We start from the raw sequence: 19646 nt of genomic DNA on the forward strand, positions 1-19646 counted from the left end.
CTGAGGGACCTACCAAAGGCTCTCTGGCCATGATAGGTTTACAGTAACCCAGCACAATCTGAGCCTGGCCCATCAACCCGAAACTTTACTCCTGAGGCAGGAGAGTGACTGCACATTCTATTTTCGTTGGCAGCCGGTCCCAGCCTATCCTGGGCCTCCGCACCACACTCCAGAGCCACACCCCGAGGAGTGGGAGGTCACAGGTATTCACACCACTGCCTGGGGGTAACCAGGGATTTCTAAATCCTTGAAGAAAACCACAGGATAGGCTGGGCGGTATTTGAAACCAAGAATGAGACCATGAAGAAATGGACAAATTCTTAGAAATGCACAACCTTCCGAGACTGAACCAAGAACAAATAGAAAATATAAACAGACCAATCACAAGCACTGAAATTAAAACTGTGATTAAAAGTCTTCCAGGGGCTTCCCTGGTGGCGCAGTGGTTGAGAGTCTGCCTGCCAATGCAGGGGACACGGGTTCGAGCCCTGGTCTGGGAAGATCCCACATGCCGCAGAGCAACTAGGCCCGTGAGCCACAATTACTGAGCCTGCGCGTCTGGAGCCTGTGCTCCGCAACAAGAGAGGCCACGATAGTGAGAGGCCCGCGCACTGCGATGAAGAGTGGCCCCCACTTGATGCAACTAGAGAAAGCCCTCGCACAGAAACGAAGACCCAGCACAGCCATAAATAAATAAATTAATTAATTAAAGAAAAAAAAGTCTTCCAACAAACAAAAGCCCAGGACCAGATGGCTTCACAGGTGAATTCTATCAAACATGTAGAGAAGAGCTAACACCTATCCTTCTCAAACTCCTCCAAAATATAGCAGAGGGAGGAACACTCCCAAACTCATTCTACAAGGCCACCATCACCCTGATACCAAAACGAGACAAGGATATCACAAAGAAAGAAAACTACAGGCCAATATCACTAATGAACATAGATGCAAAAATCCTCAACAAAATACTAGCAAACAGAATCCAACAGCACATTAAAAGGATCATACACCATGATCAAGTGGGGTTTATCCCAGGAATGCAAGGATTCTTCAATATATGCAAATCAATCAATGTGATAACACCATATTAACAAACTGAAGGAGAAAAACCATATGATCATCTCAATAGATGCAGGGAAAGCTTTTGACAAAATTCAACACCCATTTATGATAAAAACCCTCCAAAAAGTAGGCATAGAGGGAACTTACCTCAACATAATAAAGGCCATACATGACAAACCCACAGCCAACATCATCCTCAATGGTGAAAAACTGAAACGATTTCCACTAAGATCAGGAACAAGACAAGGCTGCCCACTCTCACCACAATTACTCAACATAGTTTTGGAAGTTTTAGCCACAGCAATCAGAGAAGAAAAAGAAATAAAAGGAATCCAAATCGGAAAAGAAGAAGTAAAGCTGTCACTGTTTGCAGATGACATGATACTATACATAGAGAATCCTAAAGATGTTACCAGAAAACTACTAGAGCTAATCAATGAATTTGGTAAAGTAGCAGGATACAAAATTAATGTGCAGAAACCTCTTGCATTCCTATACACTAATGATGAAAAATCTGAAAATGAAATTAAGAAAACACTCCGATTTACCATTGCAACAAAAAGAATAAAATACCTAGGAATAAACCTACGTAAGGAGACAAACGACCTGTATGCAGAAAATTATAAGACACTGATGAAAGAAATTAAAGATGATACAAACAGATAGAGAGATATACCATGTTCTTGGATTGGAAGAATCAACATTGTGAAAATGACTATACTACCCAAAGCAACCTACAGATTCAATGCAATCCCTATCAAACTACCACTGGCATATTTCACAGAACTAGAACAAAAAATTTCACAATTTGTATGGAAACACAAAAGACCCCGAACAGCCAAAGCAATCTTGAGAAAGAAAAACGGAGCTGGAGGAATCAGGCTCCTGGACTTCAGACTATACTACAAAGCTACAGTAATCAAGACAGTATGGTACTGGCACAATAACGGAAATATAGATCAATGGAACAGGATAGAAAGCCCAGAGATAAACATGCATATGGTCACCTTATCTTTGATCAAGGAGGCAAGAATATACAATGGAGAAAAGACTGCCTCTTCAATAAGTGGTGTTGGGAAAACTGGACAGCTACATGTAAAAGAATGAAATTAGAACACTCCCTAACACCATACAAAAATAAACTCAAAATGGATTAAAGACCTAAATGTAAGGCCAGACACTATCAAACTTTTAGAGGAAAATATAGGCAGAACACTCTATGACATAAATCACAGCAAGATGCTTTTTGACCCACCTCTTAGAGAAATGGAAATAAAAACAAAAATAAACAAATGGGACCTAATGAAATTTAAAAGCTTTTGCACAGCAAAGGAAACCATAAACAAGACGAAAAAGCAACCCTAAGAATGGGAGAAAATATTTGTAAATGAAGCAAGTGACAAAGGATTAATCTCCAAAATTTGCAAGCAGCTCATGCAGCTCAATAACAAAAAAACAAACAACCCAATCCAAAAATGGGCAGAAGACCTAAATAGACATTTCTCCAAAGAAGATACACAGATTGCCAACAAACACATGAAAGAATGCTCAACATCATTAATCATTAGAGAAATGCAAATCAAAACTACAATGAGATATCATCTCACACTGGTCAGAATAGCCATCATCAAAAAATCTACAAACAAGAAATGCTGGAGAGGGTGTGGAGAAAACGGAACCCTCTTGCACTGTTGGTGGGAATGTAAACTGATACAGCCACTATGGAGAACAGTATGGAGGTTCCTTAAAAAACTAAAAACAGAACTACTATACGACCCAGCAATCCCACTACTGGGCATATACCCTGAGAAACCCATAATTCAAAAAGAGTCATGTACCACAATGTTCATGGCAGCTCTATTTACAATAGCCAGGACATGGAAGCAACCTAAGTGTCCATCAACAGATGAATGGATAAAGAAGATGTGGCACATATATACAATGGAATATTACTCAGCCATAAAAAGAAACGAAATTGAGTTATTTGTAGTGAGGTGGATGGACCTAGAGTCTGTCATACAGAGTGAAGTAAGTCAGAAAGAGAAAAACAAATACCATATGCTAACACATATATATGGAATCTAAAAAACAACAGAAAAAAAATGGTCATGAAGAACTTAGGGGCAAGACGGGAATAAAGACGCAGACTTACTAGAGAATGGACTTGAGATACGGGGAGGGGGAAGGGTAAGCTGGGACAAAGTGAGAGAGTGGCATGGACATATATACACTACCAAACGTAAAACAGATAGCTAGTGGGAAGCAGCCGCATAGCACGGGGAGATCAGCTCGGAGCTTTGTGACCACCTAGAGGGGTGGGATAGGGAGGGTGGGAGGGAGGGAGATGCAAGAGGGAAGAGATATGGGGACATATGTATATGTATATCTGATTCACTGTTATAAAGCAGAAACTAACACACCATTGTAAAGCAATTATACTCCAATAAAGATATTAAAAAAAAAGAATGAGACCATGTGTCACAGTTCAGTGGAAGCTCCTGAGAGCATGTATGTTAAGCAAGAGAACCAAACAATAAAGAATATTCTGTCCCCCTTCATGCAATGCCCAAGGGAACCAATGTCTTCTGTGAGACACAGTCCCAGCAAAATATACGCCACTTGCAGGAAAATAAGTCACTGTGTCACACTCCGGCCAGCCGTTCTCAAAGCCTGTCTCCCTCTCTACCGAGATGTATACAGCTTTCTGCCACTGCCCCTCCTCTCTCGTTCAGTTAAAAGAACAAGACAGGTCAAGCAAGTCACCTAGGACTGAATCACCATTTTTATCAACAGATGCCTCTTGTGAGGTCCACGTTCAAGTCCAGTTGAGCCCTGCCCACAGCAGCAATGGCTACAGAGGGGGCACAAAATGGCTAAACCAGGTCAAATGCAGGGCTGTTTCAACTCACTGTTGCTACAAATTAGCAACAAATAGAGTCAAGAAGTGCCAGGGAGGAACTGGTCTCCAGCTGCTGGGGAGCCAGGGCAGGGGAAGGAATTTTATAGCACAGTTTTTGGGGTTTTTTTCCTCCAAGTAGTCCCAAATTATTGTTTTCCTGGACTAAAATTTACCTCTTCAAGGAAAAGGGGTGGGAGGGGGTGGATCAAACTCATGGGATATTACTGGAGGAAGTGAATGTTTTCTTTGGCTCCATCCTGGATAAAAGTTTCAAAATCAGCAGATACAGTCTTCTTTTCCACCAAGTTACTGTCCAGTCCACTGGCTTCTCTTTGCTTTGATAACAAGAATGTGATGAAAAACAAGCACATTCCTCTTAAAAAAGCAGCTTCTTGCAACAGAGATGGTTGCGGGGGGGCGGTGTTTAAAAAGTCACCTGAAAGGGCTTGGACGGGAACCATCCTTTCTGTTAGGTGACTATAGGGAACTGAGGTGTTCTACAGAGCTGTCGCTTGTAGTTTTCACTGATTTTTACAAATCAGTTCCAAATCAGTACACCTCTGGTAGTACAAACAAGTGTTACTTGGTGTTTGCTGCATTTATATACAGCCAGTTCCCTTCCAGCAGGGTCTTGCTTACTTTGTCCTGAACCTGGTAGAGAGGCTAATTAAAATCAGCACACATAGGAGGGTAATGGTGACTGGGACACTCAGTCCCATGCAGAGAACAGGGCCACAGGGAGAAGGTCTGGCAGCAGGTTTGGTGCGGGAACCCTACCAGCGATGTGCAACAGCAGGACAGCACTGAGGAGACGTGGCCTCCAGAGCTACCGCTGCCACACGTTAGCTCTGTGATCTCGAATAGATAATTTCTTGACTTTCCGCTGCCTCACAGGTGAAAGGAGATAAGACCTCCTACCTGATGGGTGGCTGTCGTGACATTAATCAAAGTATCATGTCAACGTTGGCTGATATTCAGCAGTGTAGGGGTTAAATTGGAAGTTGGAAAATTCCATCTGCCCTCTCCCTGGGCACGGCTCCCGCGCTTGCAGCTCCAGGCTGCCTTCCCTGTGTCCAGGGAGTAACTGGGGTTCAACACTCTGGCTGCCCTGTCACATTCAGCACCAGGCCAAGCAGGGGCCTTTTCAAGAATACAAACAGCCCCTGTGCCTCTACCCGTACATTCCAAGCTGGGCAAGGGCACACTGCCTGACGGGCCCCAGACCCACCCCACTTTCACTGGAGGCTACTCATTTCAGTATCAGGGATCATCTCACTTCATCAGTGAGGGCAATTTGGGGGATAATTTTCCCACAGAGAAAGGCAACATTCGAGGTACAGGACATAAATTCCTGTCTTGACGGATCTAGCCTGCATCCCAGCAACTAGAACTTGCCATCAACTGGTCCTTCCACATACCTACAGTGCAACAACTGAGACCACTGGACTGTGGAAGGGACCACCTGCAAAAGCCTCCTTTCCACACCTCTGAACTGTACCACTCCATTCCTAATGTCACTCGCCCACCGCCACCTGCCTAACGTTCCATCACCTGCGTGCTTGTTCTACACCACCTGCCTGACTGTGAGGGCATGGATAGCTTCTATAGATACCTCTTTGTATCCACAACGTGCTTTGAGTAGAACAGGTGCTCAATACTTTTCAGATATAGATGTTAGTCATAAGAATCCTTCAGCATTGTAAAATCAATACCTTCTGAATTAAACATGAAATAGAATTCATTCAAATCAGCAGACCAAGAACATTCTGTTGCAATCTTGTTCTCTGAAAATCAGTGATCCATCTGTTAGGTATACAGGATGGATTCCCTCTTAACCAGAAAACTCATTTCTAATCTTGCCAGATAATGAAGGGATGGCACGCTCAACTGCGTGTTGTATCTAAAATCTGGCACGTGGTGCCGTAGCCCAGAAGTTCAGTAGCTGACTCTCTTCCAAACTTCAGCCCCATTAAGCACAAGACTATTCTCTAGACAACACTGTAGCTTCCAGGGGGCTGTCTTAACTGTCCCTTGACTGGAAGAACTAATACAGCCTTGAGGCCTATCTGCCCTTCACAGACACTGAATTCATGCCACACTCATTATTAGATTGAAGGTCCCTCATGCCTCCCTCTTTCTCAGTGTCATAAAGGACACCAATACTCGATGAACCGAGGTCTTTGTTTTGTCTCAGGCATACTTAATACCAAGACTCACAGATGAGTTTCCCTTCTCATCTGCAGGAGAAAACAAAAACAACACTCCCAACCTGATCTGTCTGGAATGCTCTTTCCCCAGCTCATATGTCTGGTGAACTCCTACTCATCCTTTGAGACTCAGATCAGATATCACCTTCTCAGGAAAGCCTTCCGTGCCCACCCCCCTCCCCAAGCCTGATTTAGATGCTTTCCCACCCTCTGCTGTCCTAGTCCCTGGGGATCCTCTGTTTCGGGCTTTAGCACATTGTCATGTAATTATTTCCCAGCTACTAAAGTGCAGGTGGGGGTGGGGTTTGCTCAGAGTGGGGCCAGACACCGCCTGGGTCCAGGCCACCTGGGGAACACAACAGAAATGCAGATTCCTGGGCCCTGGGCCCACACCTACTGAATCTACATTTTAATAAGCCCCACTCCCAGGTGATTTTTATGCATTTTGAGAACTACTGCATTAGAGTATGAGCTCCTTGGAAGTAAGGATTGTGCTTTATTTATCCTTTGTGCCGGGTTCACATTCATTAAGTGCAGAGGCATTATTCAGTAGATGCTGCATGCATGAGAATCTTCCACAGGGTAAAATGTAAAAGGGCACTCAGAGACAGATGTCTCATCTGGTACCTGGGCCACCTAGAAACAACCTTCCGAAAACATGCCCCAACTGGAACAAGGCATTAATCCAACTCCACTTTCACAGACACTGATAGGTAGTGAGAAAAACACCAGGCTTTGGAATTAAAAAACCTGGGTTTAAAACAAACAAACAGAACTTCGATGACCATTTCCCTAGCTAGCTGAGCAACTCTGGACAAGTAGCTTACCTACTGTACGCCTCAGGATGCACTTCTGTAGAAACAGAATCACACTACCACGTAAGACAGGGGTGTTATGTGGATTAAGAGGGAAATAATATATGAAAGCACATATATATATTGTGTATGATAAAGACTAACAGCATATATGTTTTGTGCCATTTTCTTAAAAACAGAATTAGCACCAAGTAATCTTTAGAAGGCTGGCTTTTACATAGCTCCAATAAAAAACAGTTACACTGTCAGACACAGAAATGCTAGAAATATACAAAATTATGTTACCAAAAATACTCAGGGTTTTTACAGGCAAAGTTTGAATCACAGAAGCCTAAGGCAGAAAGGGCCTCAAGAGATCCTCTAGTTCGGCCCTCTATCAGGAACCCGTTCAGAAACAAGAACAAAGATTCACCTGCTGTGGATCCTCTGAGATGCTCCCCACAACCAACCCAGTTCTTCACTCCACCTACCTCTGCATCCTTTCACTTAACTGAGCAGAGGTTACTGGACACGAGCAAGACTGATAGTAAATTACACTGGTACAGTAAGTAGCGGCCTCCCAAGTCTCAGCCAATGCACAATGACCAAATCCCAGGGCAAGAGCTCCTGCCTACTATATCCTTCATCTCTGTAAAGGAACCAGTCCTCTAGCTTCTTGTTTCCTTACGTTTTTTGCTAAATGCCTATTCTCAGTCAGCCAAGGTGCTAGTGCTTTAAATATTCTTTTGTGAAATCTTCCCAATGACTCTTCCAGTAGGTTTTATTGTTTCCATTTCAAAGATGAGGTTCAGAGCAGTTAAGCAGCCTCTGAGACCCAGGTGGGGAGCCAGGATATAGACTTGGGTCTTTCTGGTTCCCCAGCCCTGCTCTTTCCACTGTATCAGGCAGTTTCCAGCCGCTATCCCCTGCCTGCTGACATAACATGGGATGCTTCATCCATCCTATTTCCAACGCTGCTCAAAATCCTTGCCAGGGCTTACTCTGCCCATGGGTTAAAAGGACAGCCTTTCTTGAGGGGCAGAGGAGGTGCTCAAAAAGGGCCCCCAACGCTCTGCCTATCAGCTGCATCAAAGGAACTCTGAAGATTAACAAGGGCAGTAATGGAACGTGCGGAGCTTTTCAGAAAAGCTTACTTTTAAAAGAATTTCAGGCAATCCAAGGGAGACTAGCACTTTTCTAAGAGTGAGGTTAAACCAGCAGTCCCCAGCAGTGACTTTCTTTGCTAAGGCTTCTGGTTTGATCACATCTGTGGCTTTTCCTCCCCCAGGAACAGGCAGTAGAGGGTGTGTGTCTGTCCCCACCCCCTCTTACAGCCGCCACTGGTTACAGTTACACATTCCGATACAGACGTGCCTCTCAGACCAAAGAGGGGGCAGGGGTGGCCAGCTCTCAGAAGCCCTGGAACAAATAGTTGGCAACAGCTGTGTTCTCAGAAGACCGCAGTTGGTCGCTCGCTACTGTTTTCTCATTCCACACCAGGTTATTGGCTATAATTCAGTGCCCCTACTTCAAACAGCCGCGTGCAAAGCAATCGAGTTTCTGCCACAGGGGTCTGCTGGCTTTGAAAAATCGGTCAGGAAGGCCAAAATGTGGTCAGTGCCACCCCCACCCCTCTGAGGCATTCAGGCTGTCCCTCAGTCACACAGCCCTGACCACACGCTGAGGAGGAGAAAGCCTCCGGGCGCCCTACCCTGTAAAAGAAGGCCCCGACCCCAACTCAGAATCTCTTCAGAACCAGGGAACTGTGAAGAAATCTCTGCTAACTAGCCAAATCAAAATGGAGAAGGAATAAAAGGGGTTTTGATCAAGAATCCCGCTCTGCCTCTCCCCCTCCCCAGCCTCACTCAACTGTTTCCTCCCTAAGGCTTTGGTAACGGTTTTATGGTGCTAATGGAAAATCAGAACGGAGGGCCCCAGAGAGACCTTGGTGAGGTAAGGGGTTAAGACACGGTGGCTCTGGGAATAAGGAGCAACTAGCAGGCAGGAAAGGAAGACTGGAAAATTCTGTGGGAGCTGGCCTGTTTTAACTGCAAGACATTTTCTAAAAGGTTCCCTCCGCCCAAAGCAGCAGGATGATAAACTCCCACCCTTCTTCCCTTCCCGAACCCGATCCACGGACCACCCGTTCCATTACCTGTCTAAGACCCAAAAGGAAAGGCATCCTGCAAGAGCATCGTCCACACTAACGTTGGGAAAAAAGGGCTTTTTAAAAGTTAAGGTCTTGGAATGAGCATTTTCCCTGGTGGGCCTGGTACTCAGCAGTCCCGGTTAACCGGCCTTCCTTAGCAAAGAAGAGAAAGTAAACAGACTCCTGGGACCAAGCAGGCACTCTGCCTCCTGCTCTCCTCACTGCTTCCCCCCACCAGCCTCCCACCCCCCCGCCTGGCTCCGACCCACCCCCACTTTCTCGTGACATATCTCAGACGCAGCAAAGCTGAAGCTGTCTGCCAAGGGGGAAATGACATCAGTTCAGGCACGGCAGAAAAAACTCCAGACAGCTGCTGCTGTGGAATACTGAGAAGGATGTGCTGCAAACCTACGAAGGCCTGCCCTGGACCCACCTAGGGCTGGAGCCCACAGCAGGAGGAGGATGGGGGCTGCTGCCCGCTGCCCGCTCCCATCGGCTCTGAGCAGGCTGGGCTGTACATAAATCAAGGCTCTAAGGCTGAACAGAGCTACACTTCTCTGAATAACGACTGGATTCTAATAGCTCCCAAGGTCTTGTTTCTCCTCCTTGGGAAAGAAAAGGAGGCCAGGGGCTGTCAGTTTCACAGAAACTTTTCCTCCCCCCACCCCTGCCAGAGCTGGTGCTCAATAAACGTGCACTCTGGCCTGGTTGTTTCAACTTTCTCTAGGGATGGATGCAATTCAGAGACAGGTTGGAGAGGCACCCCTCCCCCAGCGAAGGCAGGACCTGCTACCTTGGGCGCTGACCTCTCAAGCCCTCGCTTCGACAGGAGAGTTTATATTTCATAAACAAACTGTGTGTACAGGTGCCAACATCTTTCCTCACTTGTCTTACAAAAGGTACAACAAGTCCCACGGCTGCCTCCAAGTTGCCAGTGAAGCAGATCATCTATATTTAAACCAACTCTTGCTTCTGAAAAGTTCACCACCTTAGGTTTGTCAGGCTTTCTTCTCTAAGCTCAGTTTATGGAGAAAACGGCTCTCTATAAGGTTGGCGTCCTCATCTGACTTCTCCCAGTCAGTGGTATAAGCCAACTCTCGTCTGGCCACTGTTCCCTCAACAGCAGGTCACAGTCGCTCCCTCCAGTCCTGAATCCTCCACCAAGGACAACACTAGCTAAGGTCCGTGTTTGGATTTGGACTTGCAGAAATGACTCTCAAGGAGAACAATCTTCAGAGGAACTTTATGAACCCAAAGTTACTTTCTAATAATTATATTTCTGTCACTCAAAGCAAGTATATCTCCTTTCTTTTTACTTTCTGCAACAATTTTCTTTCAGTGATACTTATCAAAGGCCCCCATGGGACTGGCACTGTGCTGAGCAGACCCAGGTAAGTCAGAAATGATTCTTGCAAATTAGTATCTTTCACCTCCACCTAGGACAATAAATTAGCAGTACGTAACACTTACAGCAAGGTGAGTTGCCAAAAGTACTTAGTGAATCCAGCCAGACACAAAATGTGCTTGCTGCAGGTCTACTGACGGTCAAGGTCACATCGACTTTCCTGACAAGGAAACGAATGAGCCAAGCCAGCTGGGCCATATCCTGGAGGCTCACAGAAAAATGACTCACAGCCTCACTGCTTTGCAGAAGGGAAGAGGGGTGAAGTGGCTTCTGCTGCTGCAGGTGTTTGGGGACTAGGGAGCCATTCTTCAGCAAATATGTATTCTCAAGACACGGTCATCCAGTCTATCCCATGCCTTGCTGCTACCCTCACATACAGGCCGAACTGCCAGACAGGCAGGCCTGGACATCGAGGCACAAGAAAGAAGAGGCTGCTTCCAACGCCCTCCTTTCATTTCCTCAGTTCCCTGGCAACCGCCGACCATCCCAAAACACAGGCAGCATTATTAACTTTGACAATCAAACTGGAGGAAGGGGCATCCTCAGCCCCTCCTGGGCAACTCTGGTCTGAACCTACCTAACAAGAGAGAGTTAGGTGACACCTGCAGCTCTACAGAAAGAGTACATGGCATAAGTGTACTTATTCATTCATTCATTCCACACCTATTGAATGCCCACAGCGTGCCAGGGCACTGGTCTAGGTGCTGGAGGTACCGCCATGAGCAAAACAGTCAAGAACCCTTGCTCTAATGGGCAAAGGAAACATTCCACATTTCCAAATAATATTTATCAGCAGTCATCTCTGAATAAGTGGAACTGCAACAAAATTATTAGAAATCCAAAAATAATCTTGTGAAAGTTCAAGCTAAATTATCAAAATTGCAACATAGGCGGCCCAATTTCCTCCCAACCTAATGAATCATCCTTTTATGGATGCTACTCAAGACAGCGTTTCTAATCAGCATCTGCCTACTTTTATCTTCTTATAAGATTGTAAGTTCCTTGTGCAAGACAGCATTAAACCCAAAACATTACACCGAGCACACCACCATATACTCTAACAAAGTGATCACTGAGAATGGCTTCTTTCTCACTGATCTACTTTTCCTTGCTCCTAGTCCCTGACCAACCCTCACTGAGCGCTAAGATTTGGGGGATGAGGAGAAAAAGAAGCTGAATTGGCAAATGCAGGCATTCCCAGGAAAGCGAGTTCACTTTTCTCCATGCTCTACAAATATTATAACCCAGGGACACAGCAGTCAATTTGGGGATTTAAGAGGCAAGAGGATAATCAGCAATTTCTGCTAGTCTGAGAAAAAAGGGTTCTTTTATGTAAGTGATCCAGGTTCATACATGGTGGACCAAAGCTAAGTCAAATCCTTCTTCAAACGTTTTGGTCATCTGCCTGACAATGCAGAATTTAATTCAACGCTGAATTCACCAATTTAAAAAAAAAAAAAAAAAGGAAGAGTCACACTAAACTGGGATGGAGCAGGATCATGTTGTCAAAATGTTGCAATTTAATCCCACTACTGGGCATATACCCAGAGAAAACCATAATTCAAAAAAGACACATGCACACCAATGTTCATTGCAGCACTATTTACAATAGCCGGGTCATGGAAGCAGCCTAAATGTCCATCGACAGATGAATGGATAAAGAAGATGTGGTACATATATACAATGGAATATTACTCAGCCATAAAAAGGAACAAAATTGGGTCATTTGTAGACATGTGGATGGGCCTAGAGACTGTCATACAGAGTGAAGTAAGTCAGAAAGAGAAAAACAAATATCGTATATTAACGCATATATGTGGAATCTAGAAAAATGGAACAGATAAACCTGTTTGCAAGGCAGAAATACAGACACAAATGTAGAGAACAAACGTATGGACACCAAGGGGGATGAACTGGGGCGGGGGAACTGGGGGGGAACTGGGAGATTGGGATTGACATGTATACACTAATATGTACAAAATAGATAATAAGAACCTGCTGTATAAAAATATAAAATAAAATTCAAAAAAAAAATGTTTCAGTTTAACAACTGTTTATGGCCCCAAGCAATGTCTGAGACATCCTTCCACTGACCCAGAGCTCTCTTTCCCAGTTCAGAGAACTCACAAAGATAGTAATGCTGGAAATCCTTTGGATTAACTTATTATTTAAGAAGACAGTGTTCGGGGCTTCCCTGGTGGCGCAGTGGTTAAGAATCCTCCTGCCAATGCAGGGCACACAGGTTCGAGCCCTGGTCCGGGAAGATCCCACATGCTGCAGAGCAACTAAGCCCGCGAGCCACAACTACTGAGCCTGAGCTCTAGAGCCCGCAAGCCACAACTACTGAGCCCACGTGCCACAACTACTGAAGCCCGCGCACCTAGAGCCTGTGCTCCGCAACAAGAGAAGCCACCACAATGAGAAGCCCGCACACCGCAACGAAGAGTAGCCCCCACTCACCGCGACTAGAGAAAGCCCACGCACAGCAACAAAGACCCAACGCAGCCAAAAATAAATAAATTAATACCAAAAAAAAAAAAAAAGAAGACATACTGCAAAGCATATATGTTCATGGCTAGTAGAATTCATTCCTTCACTGTACTTCAAGAATCTTTTGGCAACGTTTTCTAAGCAGCCTATGCATTTATAATCTTTAAATTCTGGGAAGGAGGCAGGGAGAGACAGTTATTTGTTTATTACTGACAATAAACCAGCCTCTGTGCTAGGACTTCATTTAACCAACATCTCACTTAATGTGACAACAATCCCATGATGTAGGTATTATTATCTTTACTGTTCAGTTGCAGAAACTGAAGCATATGGAGACCTTGCCCAAGGAAGAGCAGAGGAAGTAGGCAGAGGAAGAGCAAGGATTTGAATGAAGTCTCTGGTTCTAAAGACTCTTTCCTTTACAATAATACAGGAGTCATGATATTAAACCAGAAGTTACCAATAAGGCAAAAACCAGAATTGAGGGTCAGTCGAACGCTGAGCAGACATGTATGTCCCTGGTCTGTGCTCCGGAATCCTGTCTATAAGACTGTCACTTATACCGGATCTGACAGTGGCGTTCCCAAGGGTGGAGTCAGGGCGCTGGGGCCCCAGGACTCCCATTCTGACCCACTTTGGGGCTGAGCTCTGTGAAGTAAATGACTGGGGAAGTCCTGAAGTTCTCATATGTTCCCAACACACAATGGGTCCCCACACAAGGAGCAAGCTGGCATGGAAGGTCTTCCATGCCTTGGATCTCAACTAACCTGGTGAAGTGCTTGTCATCTGGCCAGTGGAGGCTAAAGGAGACTAGGGTTGAGGGCCCCCGAGTTTCTCATTTCGCAATCAAGGAATCTGAAGAAAGAGGGTTTTGTCAGAACAGGACAACTGCCAGGCTTCTAGGACAGGAGATAATCTCCAGACCTAAAGCCTTTTTATTTCCAGGAGTTTTGAGTAGAGGCTGCTAGGTCGACACAGAACATCTAAGATAAAAATAAAAGACCTTTCTTATCTTTCTCGGGTTGTGCACAAGCACATTTAATTGCCCTAGAGTTCTGACTCAAAAAACACAGAAATGAATACTAACCCAAACCCCAAACCAATGGGAGCGCCACAATCAAAGTCAAACCAAGATATCGTCACGTCATGAATGCCAGGCTTGGCATCAATAAAAGGATCCTGAAGTAATTATTTTGGGGAATGCCATAGGAAGAATTCCAAGCCCAGAACAAAGATTTGCAGAACCTTGCCAAGTAGAAATGTTAAGGACTGCTCAGCTGCCAGAAACCAAGAACACTAGATTATCTGTGTCCTGGGGCTGGACAAAGGCAGACATGTAGCAAGCCTGCCGAGGTAAGAAAACACACCTCTCCTGGGCTCCGAGCAGAACAAGGAGTTCTACAAGTCACAGGGCTTGTTTCTTCTACAAGGCATCCATGAAAACCTGTGGATGCTCTCCTGCTATTGTACTGAGTCTTCCCAGAAGTTGTCTGGGCAAACAGCCCTCAATTACAATCACTTGCTAAACATCAAATGATACATTTCAGAGAGGGAGGATCTTAACCTACGCTGATATCTCATATTTTACAGATGAAAAACATGAGCTTCAGTGACGTTAGGTAATCATTCAAGGACACACAGCTAGTAAGCAGTGGAGCCAGCATTACAACCAGGTGTGTGGGGCTCCAGAATGGCTTGAACACGCATGGAGACAGTATTTTGATATTATACCCGTCACTTCCCCTCTTCTGTGACATGACAGTCACAGTCGCATCCAGCCACCCAGGATATACCATGGAGATGAGAAGGATGCAACACTGGATGAACTGGTCTGGCCCTGGAGGACTGATTTATTCGATTACACAGTTAGAGAGAAAAGACAGCAGACACAGAGACAAACGTAGGCACCCTACAACAAATGGGAGGGGAGGAGTAGAGGCAGTAAATGCACGAAGGGCTTGAAGAAAGGAAGCTATTGAGGGATAAAATGGCCAAAGAAAGTTTTACCAAGAGATGGCTAACTAAAAATCATGTAGGGTTTGCGGGGAGAAGGGGAACACATTAAGCAGGGCCAAGCATGACTGAAAGCATGGAAACAAGGGCACACGGGGCATCTGAGAAAGGCAGACGATGGGCAAAGATCAGCTGGAGGTACAATGCATGCATGTGTGTATTTACTGAGTACCTGTAACCAGCATACCTTTTCTTTCTGATGACTACTACTAAAATATGATAAATCTTGAAGTGGACTTTGGGGGGGGGGATGTGGGAGGTGGAGAGAAGACATCCATGGCAATGGTACAGCCTTAGCCCTTTAAAAAGAGAGAAAAATCCTGGTGGCGCAGTGGTTAAGAATCCGCCTGCCAATGCAGGGAACACGGGTTCGAGCCCTGGTCCGGAAGATCTCACATGCCGCTGAGCAACTAAGCCCGTGTGCCACAACTACTAAGCCTGCGCTCTGGAGCCCGCGAGCCACAACTAGGTGCCCACGCACCGCAACTACTGAAGCTCACGTGCCTAGAGCCCGTGCTCCACAACAAGAGAAGCCACCACAGTGAGAAGCCCTCGCACTGCAGCAAAGAGTAGCCCCCGTTCACTGCAACTAGAGAAAGCCCGTGCGCAGCAATGAAGACCCAACACAGCCAAAAATAAATAAAATAAAATATATATATAGAAATAACTCATAAACAATCACAACAAATAAACTTTAAAAAAACTTTTTAAAATCAAAAGAGAGAAAAATCAAAGTAGCGGAAGCTGAAACCAGTTTACAACAGCTTCCTAAGGCTTCTGCCTCTTGCTTCTCTGCCCCCTAACAAGAAAATCCTTTCCTGCTGACAATCAATCACCCCTCTGATATTTATCACCTTCGTGGATAAACATTTACTGCCCTCTCTGGAGAGTCCAGGGGTCTCCGAAACTCACCACTGACAGGGGGCTGTCACTGATGGTTAGTGTGCTGTTGCTGGATCGGCAACTTCAGCTTTACCAAGTACAACAGCAGCCTTGTTTGTTTTTATACCAAAATGCTAGGTTCATTTTTCCTGCCCTGCAAACAGTTCACCAAACTGTCAAGTAGCCAAGAATTACATGAAAATCAGCAAGCTACAACTCAGGGCTGTCCCCAGAAACATTTCATGTCTCCTCACAAATTGCTCTCTAAACCAAAGATCGGAATAAGAAAAAAAGCGGGGGGGACCTAGGTCACACCAACTACATGATACACTCTCACATGTAACTTGGAAAGAGAATTCCATTTAGGAAAATTAGTCTTCAAGGTCCCCACTAAATCTGATTTCATCTTTCACTTATATTTAAATTTAGGGCAGGGTAGAGAGAGACTCCACTTTTGGTGCAATGGTGGTAGGCCCAAGGAAAGGGCTAACATCATGGTCATTTTATTAAAGGTACCTCAACTCTAAGTCCCTGGAAGCAGCTCCGGGCCCCCTGGATGCAAAGCCATAAGAGCAAGTGTGCACACTCTCCAGCGAGAGATCATCTTGGTTGTGATTTTATAGGAAAATCCACTCTTTTTTTTTTAACATCTTTATTGGAGTATAATTGCTTTACAATGGTTAGTTTCTGCTTTATAACGAAGTGAATCAGCTATACATATACATATATCCCCATATCTCCTCCCTCTTGCATCTCCCTCCCACCCTCCCTATCCCACCCCTCTAGGTGGTCACAAAACAGGGAGCTGATCTCCCTGTGCTATGCGGCTGCTTCCCACTAGCTATCTATTTTACATTTGGTAGTACCACTCCCTTTTTCACGTGCTCATAAATTCAGCAAAGTTATTTATTCTCAGGCCTATCTCCTCTTCTATAGTATAAGCAACTTAAGGGCAAGATGGGTAACTTTCATTTCTGGGTCCCTCACAATACCAAGTAATGCCTCACACAAAGCAGGCCCTCAAGAAAAACTGGTTACATGGATGAAGAGAATTGATGACTAAAGAGAAGATGGTAAAAATGAAGCTAATGCACCTAAATCCCCAAACATTTGGGCAGGTGACTTTTTCTGGTCACAGAAACCTGAAAAACAGCTAAGAGATAAGGAGTGCACCTGGATGGTACTCTGAGCTCAGGAGGCTTGATGAAGGGATTGCGAAACCCTCTGGCTATCTAATTTCTCAGCTGAGGAATTTAAAGCACTTAAGCCATCTCAAAAGCAAAACTGCCTTCCTCCAGGCAGAGCTGGGACGTGATCTAACGCCCCCATGACAGTTTTTCCTTTATGGGGAATGGGATGAAGCGGCTTCTGGTTTTGCCTCCCGTTCACCAGAAACTCCATTAGCAACACCTGGAAGTTGCCTTTTTTGCTTAAAGGATTGTGAAACTTAATAAGCCCCTAGTTGGGGGCTTCCCTGGTGGCAGAGAGGTTGAGAGTCCGCCTGCCGATGCAGGGGACACGGGTTCGTGCCCCGGTCCAGGAAGATCCCACATGCCGCGGAGCAGCTGGGCCCATGAGCCATGGCCGCTGAGCCTGCGTGTCCGGAGCCTGTGCTCCGCAATGGGAGAGGCCACAACAGTTGAGAGGCCCGCGTACCGCAAAAAAAAAAAAAAAAAAAAAAAAAAGGCCTAGTTGGAAACACAGCTCCTGGCACTAGGCCTTCCCTCAGTTCCTGGATCTTATGTATATCAAATACTACCTCCTCCTTCCTTAGGCTGTTCGGTAACCAAATCTACTCCAGGTCTAAGATTTCATGGTCAAAAATACCAGTGGAAAACTTTATGAAAACTTATCCCTCCCATAAGCTGTAGGGAGTGGGGAAACTTCTGGAACATGCACGTCCACACCCCAAGTAAAATGATGACTGAAGGTGGTGAAACTGGAGAGGGAATCACACCAGATGCAGGGATGCTGGACCTTCCGTCACATTACACCCAACCACGGGCCACACCTGAACCCTGGATTCCCAGGCCGCAGAGAGTGAGGCAACACAGGATGACAGCACTTGCAAAAACACGTTGACCCGGAGTCCAAATCGTGAAGAAAGCACTACAGCAACGCAGAAGTGGGCAGGAAGACCCTACTCTATAAGTAGAAAACTTAGGGGGAAAACGCTGGAAGGCCTTTGAGAAAGCATCCCCCATCACAGCAAGAAGTCAGCACAAGTCACTCTCCCTCCCTGAAAAGAAGTAGCAGGTGCCAATATCTGATATTTTATATCCAACATTCCAAAGTCCTTCACTTTTCTCAAGATGCACCTTCTTGGCAAGATGTGCTCAGTATTATTGAGAATTACATTTTTTTTTTCGGCCACACCATGCAGCTTGTGGGATCTTAGTTCCCCGACCAGGGATTGAACCCAGGCCCTCGAAAGTAGGAGCACAGGGTCCTAACCAGTGGACTACCAGGGAATTCCCAGTGTTATAGAAAAGGTGGCACTAACCAATGAGAGACACAATAAAGCATCATCCTTGCAGAGATCTCAGGTTTATAAACTACTTTCATATCCCTTTTCATTGTTCCTTATATCAGCTGGTGATAGGGCCAGGCAGTTACCATCCCCACTTGCCGGGCAGTACACTGGTCTGGAGTGTGAGTTGACCTAGGACTAGACCTAGGGTTTCTGACTGAAGAGGCAGAGGTCTTCCCATGGAACCCCAGTAATTGACTGCCTAGTGGCAGATTTTCCTTTAAGCTAGACTCTGTCAGGGCTCTGGCACTCTACCATGCTACCACCTATTCTCATGACCCCGGGCCAATTACTTCACCTCTCTGAGCCTTCAGTACTTTTATCAGCATCACCCAGAGACCGCTCCGAGGCAGCCATTTCTGCGATAAGAGGCTCACATGGTTAAAGAAGTTTACCGACCCTTTTGGAGATTCACGATGCCTGTGTTTTACGGTTAAGCCTCTGAAGGGTCCCACAATTAAGAAGCCTGTTCAACCCTAAATCTCCTACATTTCGAACAGCACGGCCTCTCTTACCAAACATCTGTTCATAGCATCATTATCTCTACGGTGTCTTTCTTTGCCTCCAAATTCCATGTTCCACCTCTCCCTCAGCAGCATTGCTCATTAGCCATGAGACACCCCCCCACCCCCACCCCCCCGCCAATACTGTACCTTGAGGGTGGGCATGGTCAGCCAGACACGGGATGGGGACACCCAGCCTAGGCCCTGGAGAGCTGAAAGAGAAGATACGCAAACAGGGTCTCCTCATTTTCCTAGGTTTCTCTGAACATTTGTGCAATCTCAGATAAGAACAGGATTTTTCCAAAAATTGTCCCTACACTAGAAATTGAGGGCAAAAGTCATAAGTTAATCTTTCACTTTATATACTGGGAAGAGGTTGGAAATGGATATGTGTCCAAAAAAAAAAAAGTTTTGAGAGGGAAAAAGGGGGGGAGCGGGCTGCTATGATTAAAGCTTCACCACTAGATCTGCTCAAGTAAAAAAGAAAAAGCTGTGGTTGGAAGAGCACTTTTGATACTCATAGGATTGAAGCGTGTCACTGGGGAGTAACTTTTTTAAAGTAGTGTGACACAGGGTTAATTACTCACGAAAACTGAAGAACTATCATAATTAGCTGAATTTTCCAATAGTATTTTTACCCCTAGATCCAAATTACATTCTCACACACAAGATCCTCTCCTGTAACATTAAGGAATTATTGTCAATTTTTTCG

At 45.3% G+C, this 19646-nt stretch overlaps 1 protein-coding gene across 14 annotated transcripts in view; it reads right to left on the reverse strand.

Annotated features, from left to right (window-relative positions):
• The window catches only part of WBP1L (WW domain binding protein 1 like), a 67905-nt gene that overhangs the window by 26835 nt on the left and 21424 nt on the right, over positions 1 to 19646 (reverse strand). For 5 of the 14 annotated variants that reach the window (XM_033842166.2, XM_033842169.2, XM_033842168.2 and 2 more), the window contains one exon: positions 19085 to 19146. The exons of 7 other annotated variants lie outside the window; for them this stretch is intronic. In XM_033842166.2, coding sequence (XP_033698057.1) covers positions 19085 to 19099 — 15 coding nt within the window. In that variant the 5' untranslated portion in view covers positions 19100 to 19146. Of the gene's footprint in view, positions 1 to 9117; positions 9221 to 13773; positions 13862 to 19084; positions 19147 to 19646 lie in introns of those variants that run through there. 2 more of the 14 variants (XM_073794008.1, XM_033842165.2) reach the window with 2 other exon arrangements.

Source organism: Tursiops truncatus, chromosome 16, assembly GCF_011762595.2.
Source record: "Tursiops truncatus isolate mTurTru1 chromosome 16, mTurTru1.mat.Y, whole genome shotgun sequence".
NCBI lineage: Eukaryota > Metazoa > Chordata > Mammalia > Artiodactyla > Delphinidae > Tursiops > Tursiops truncatus.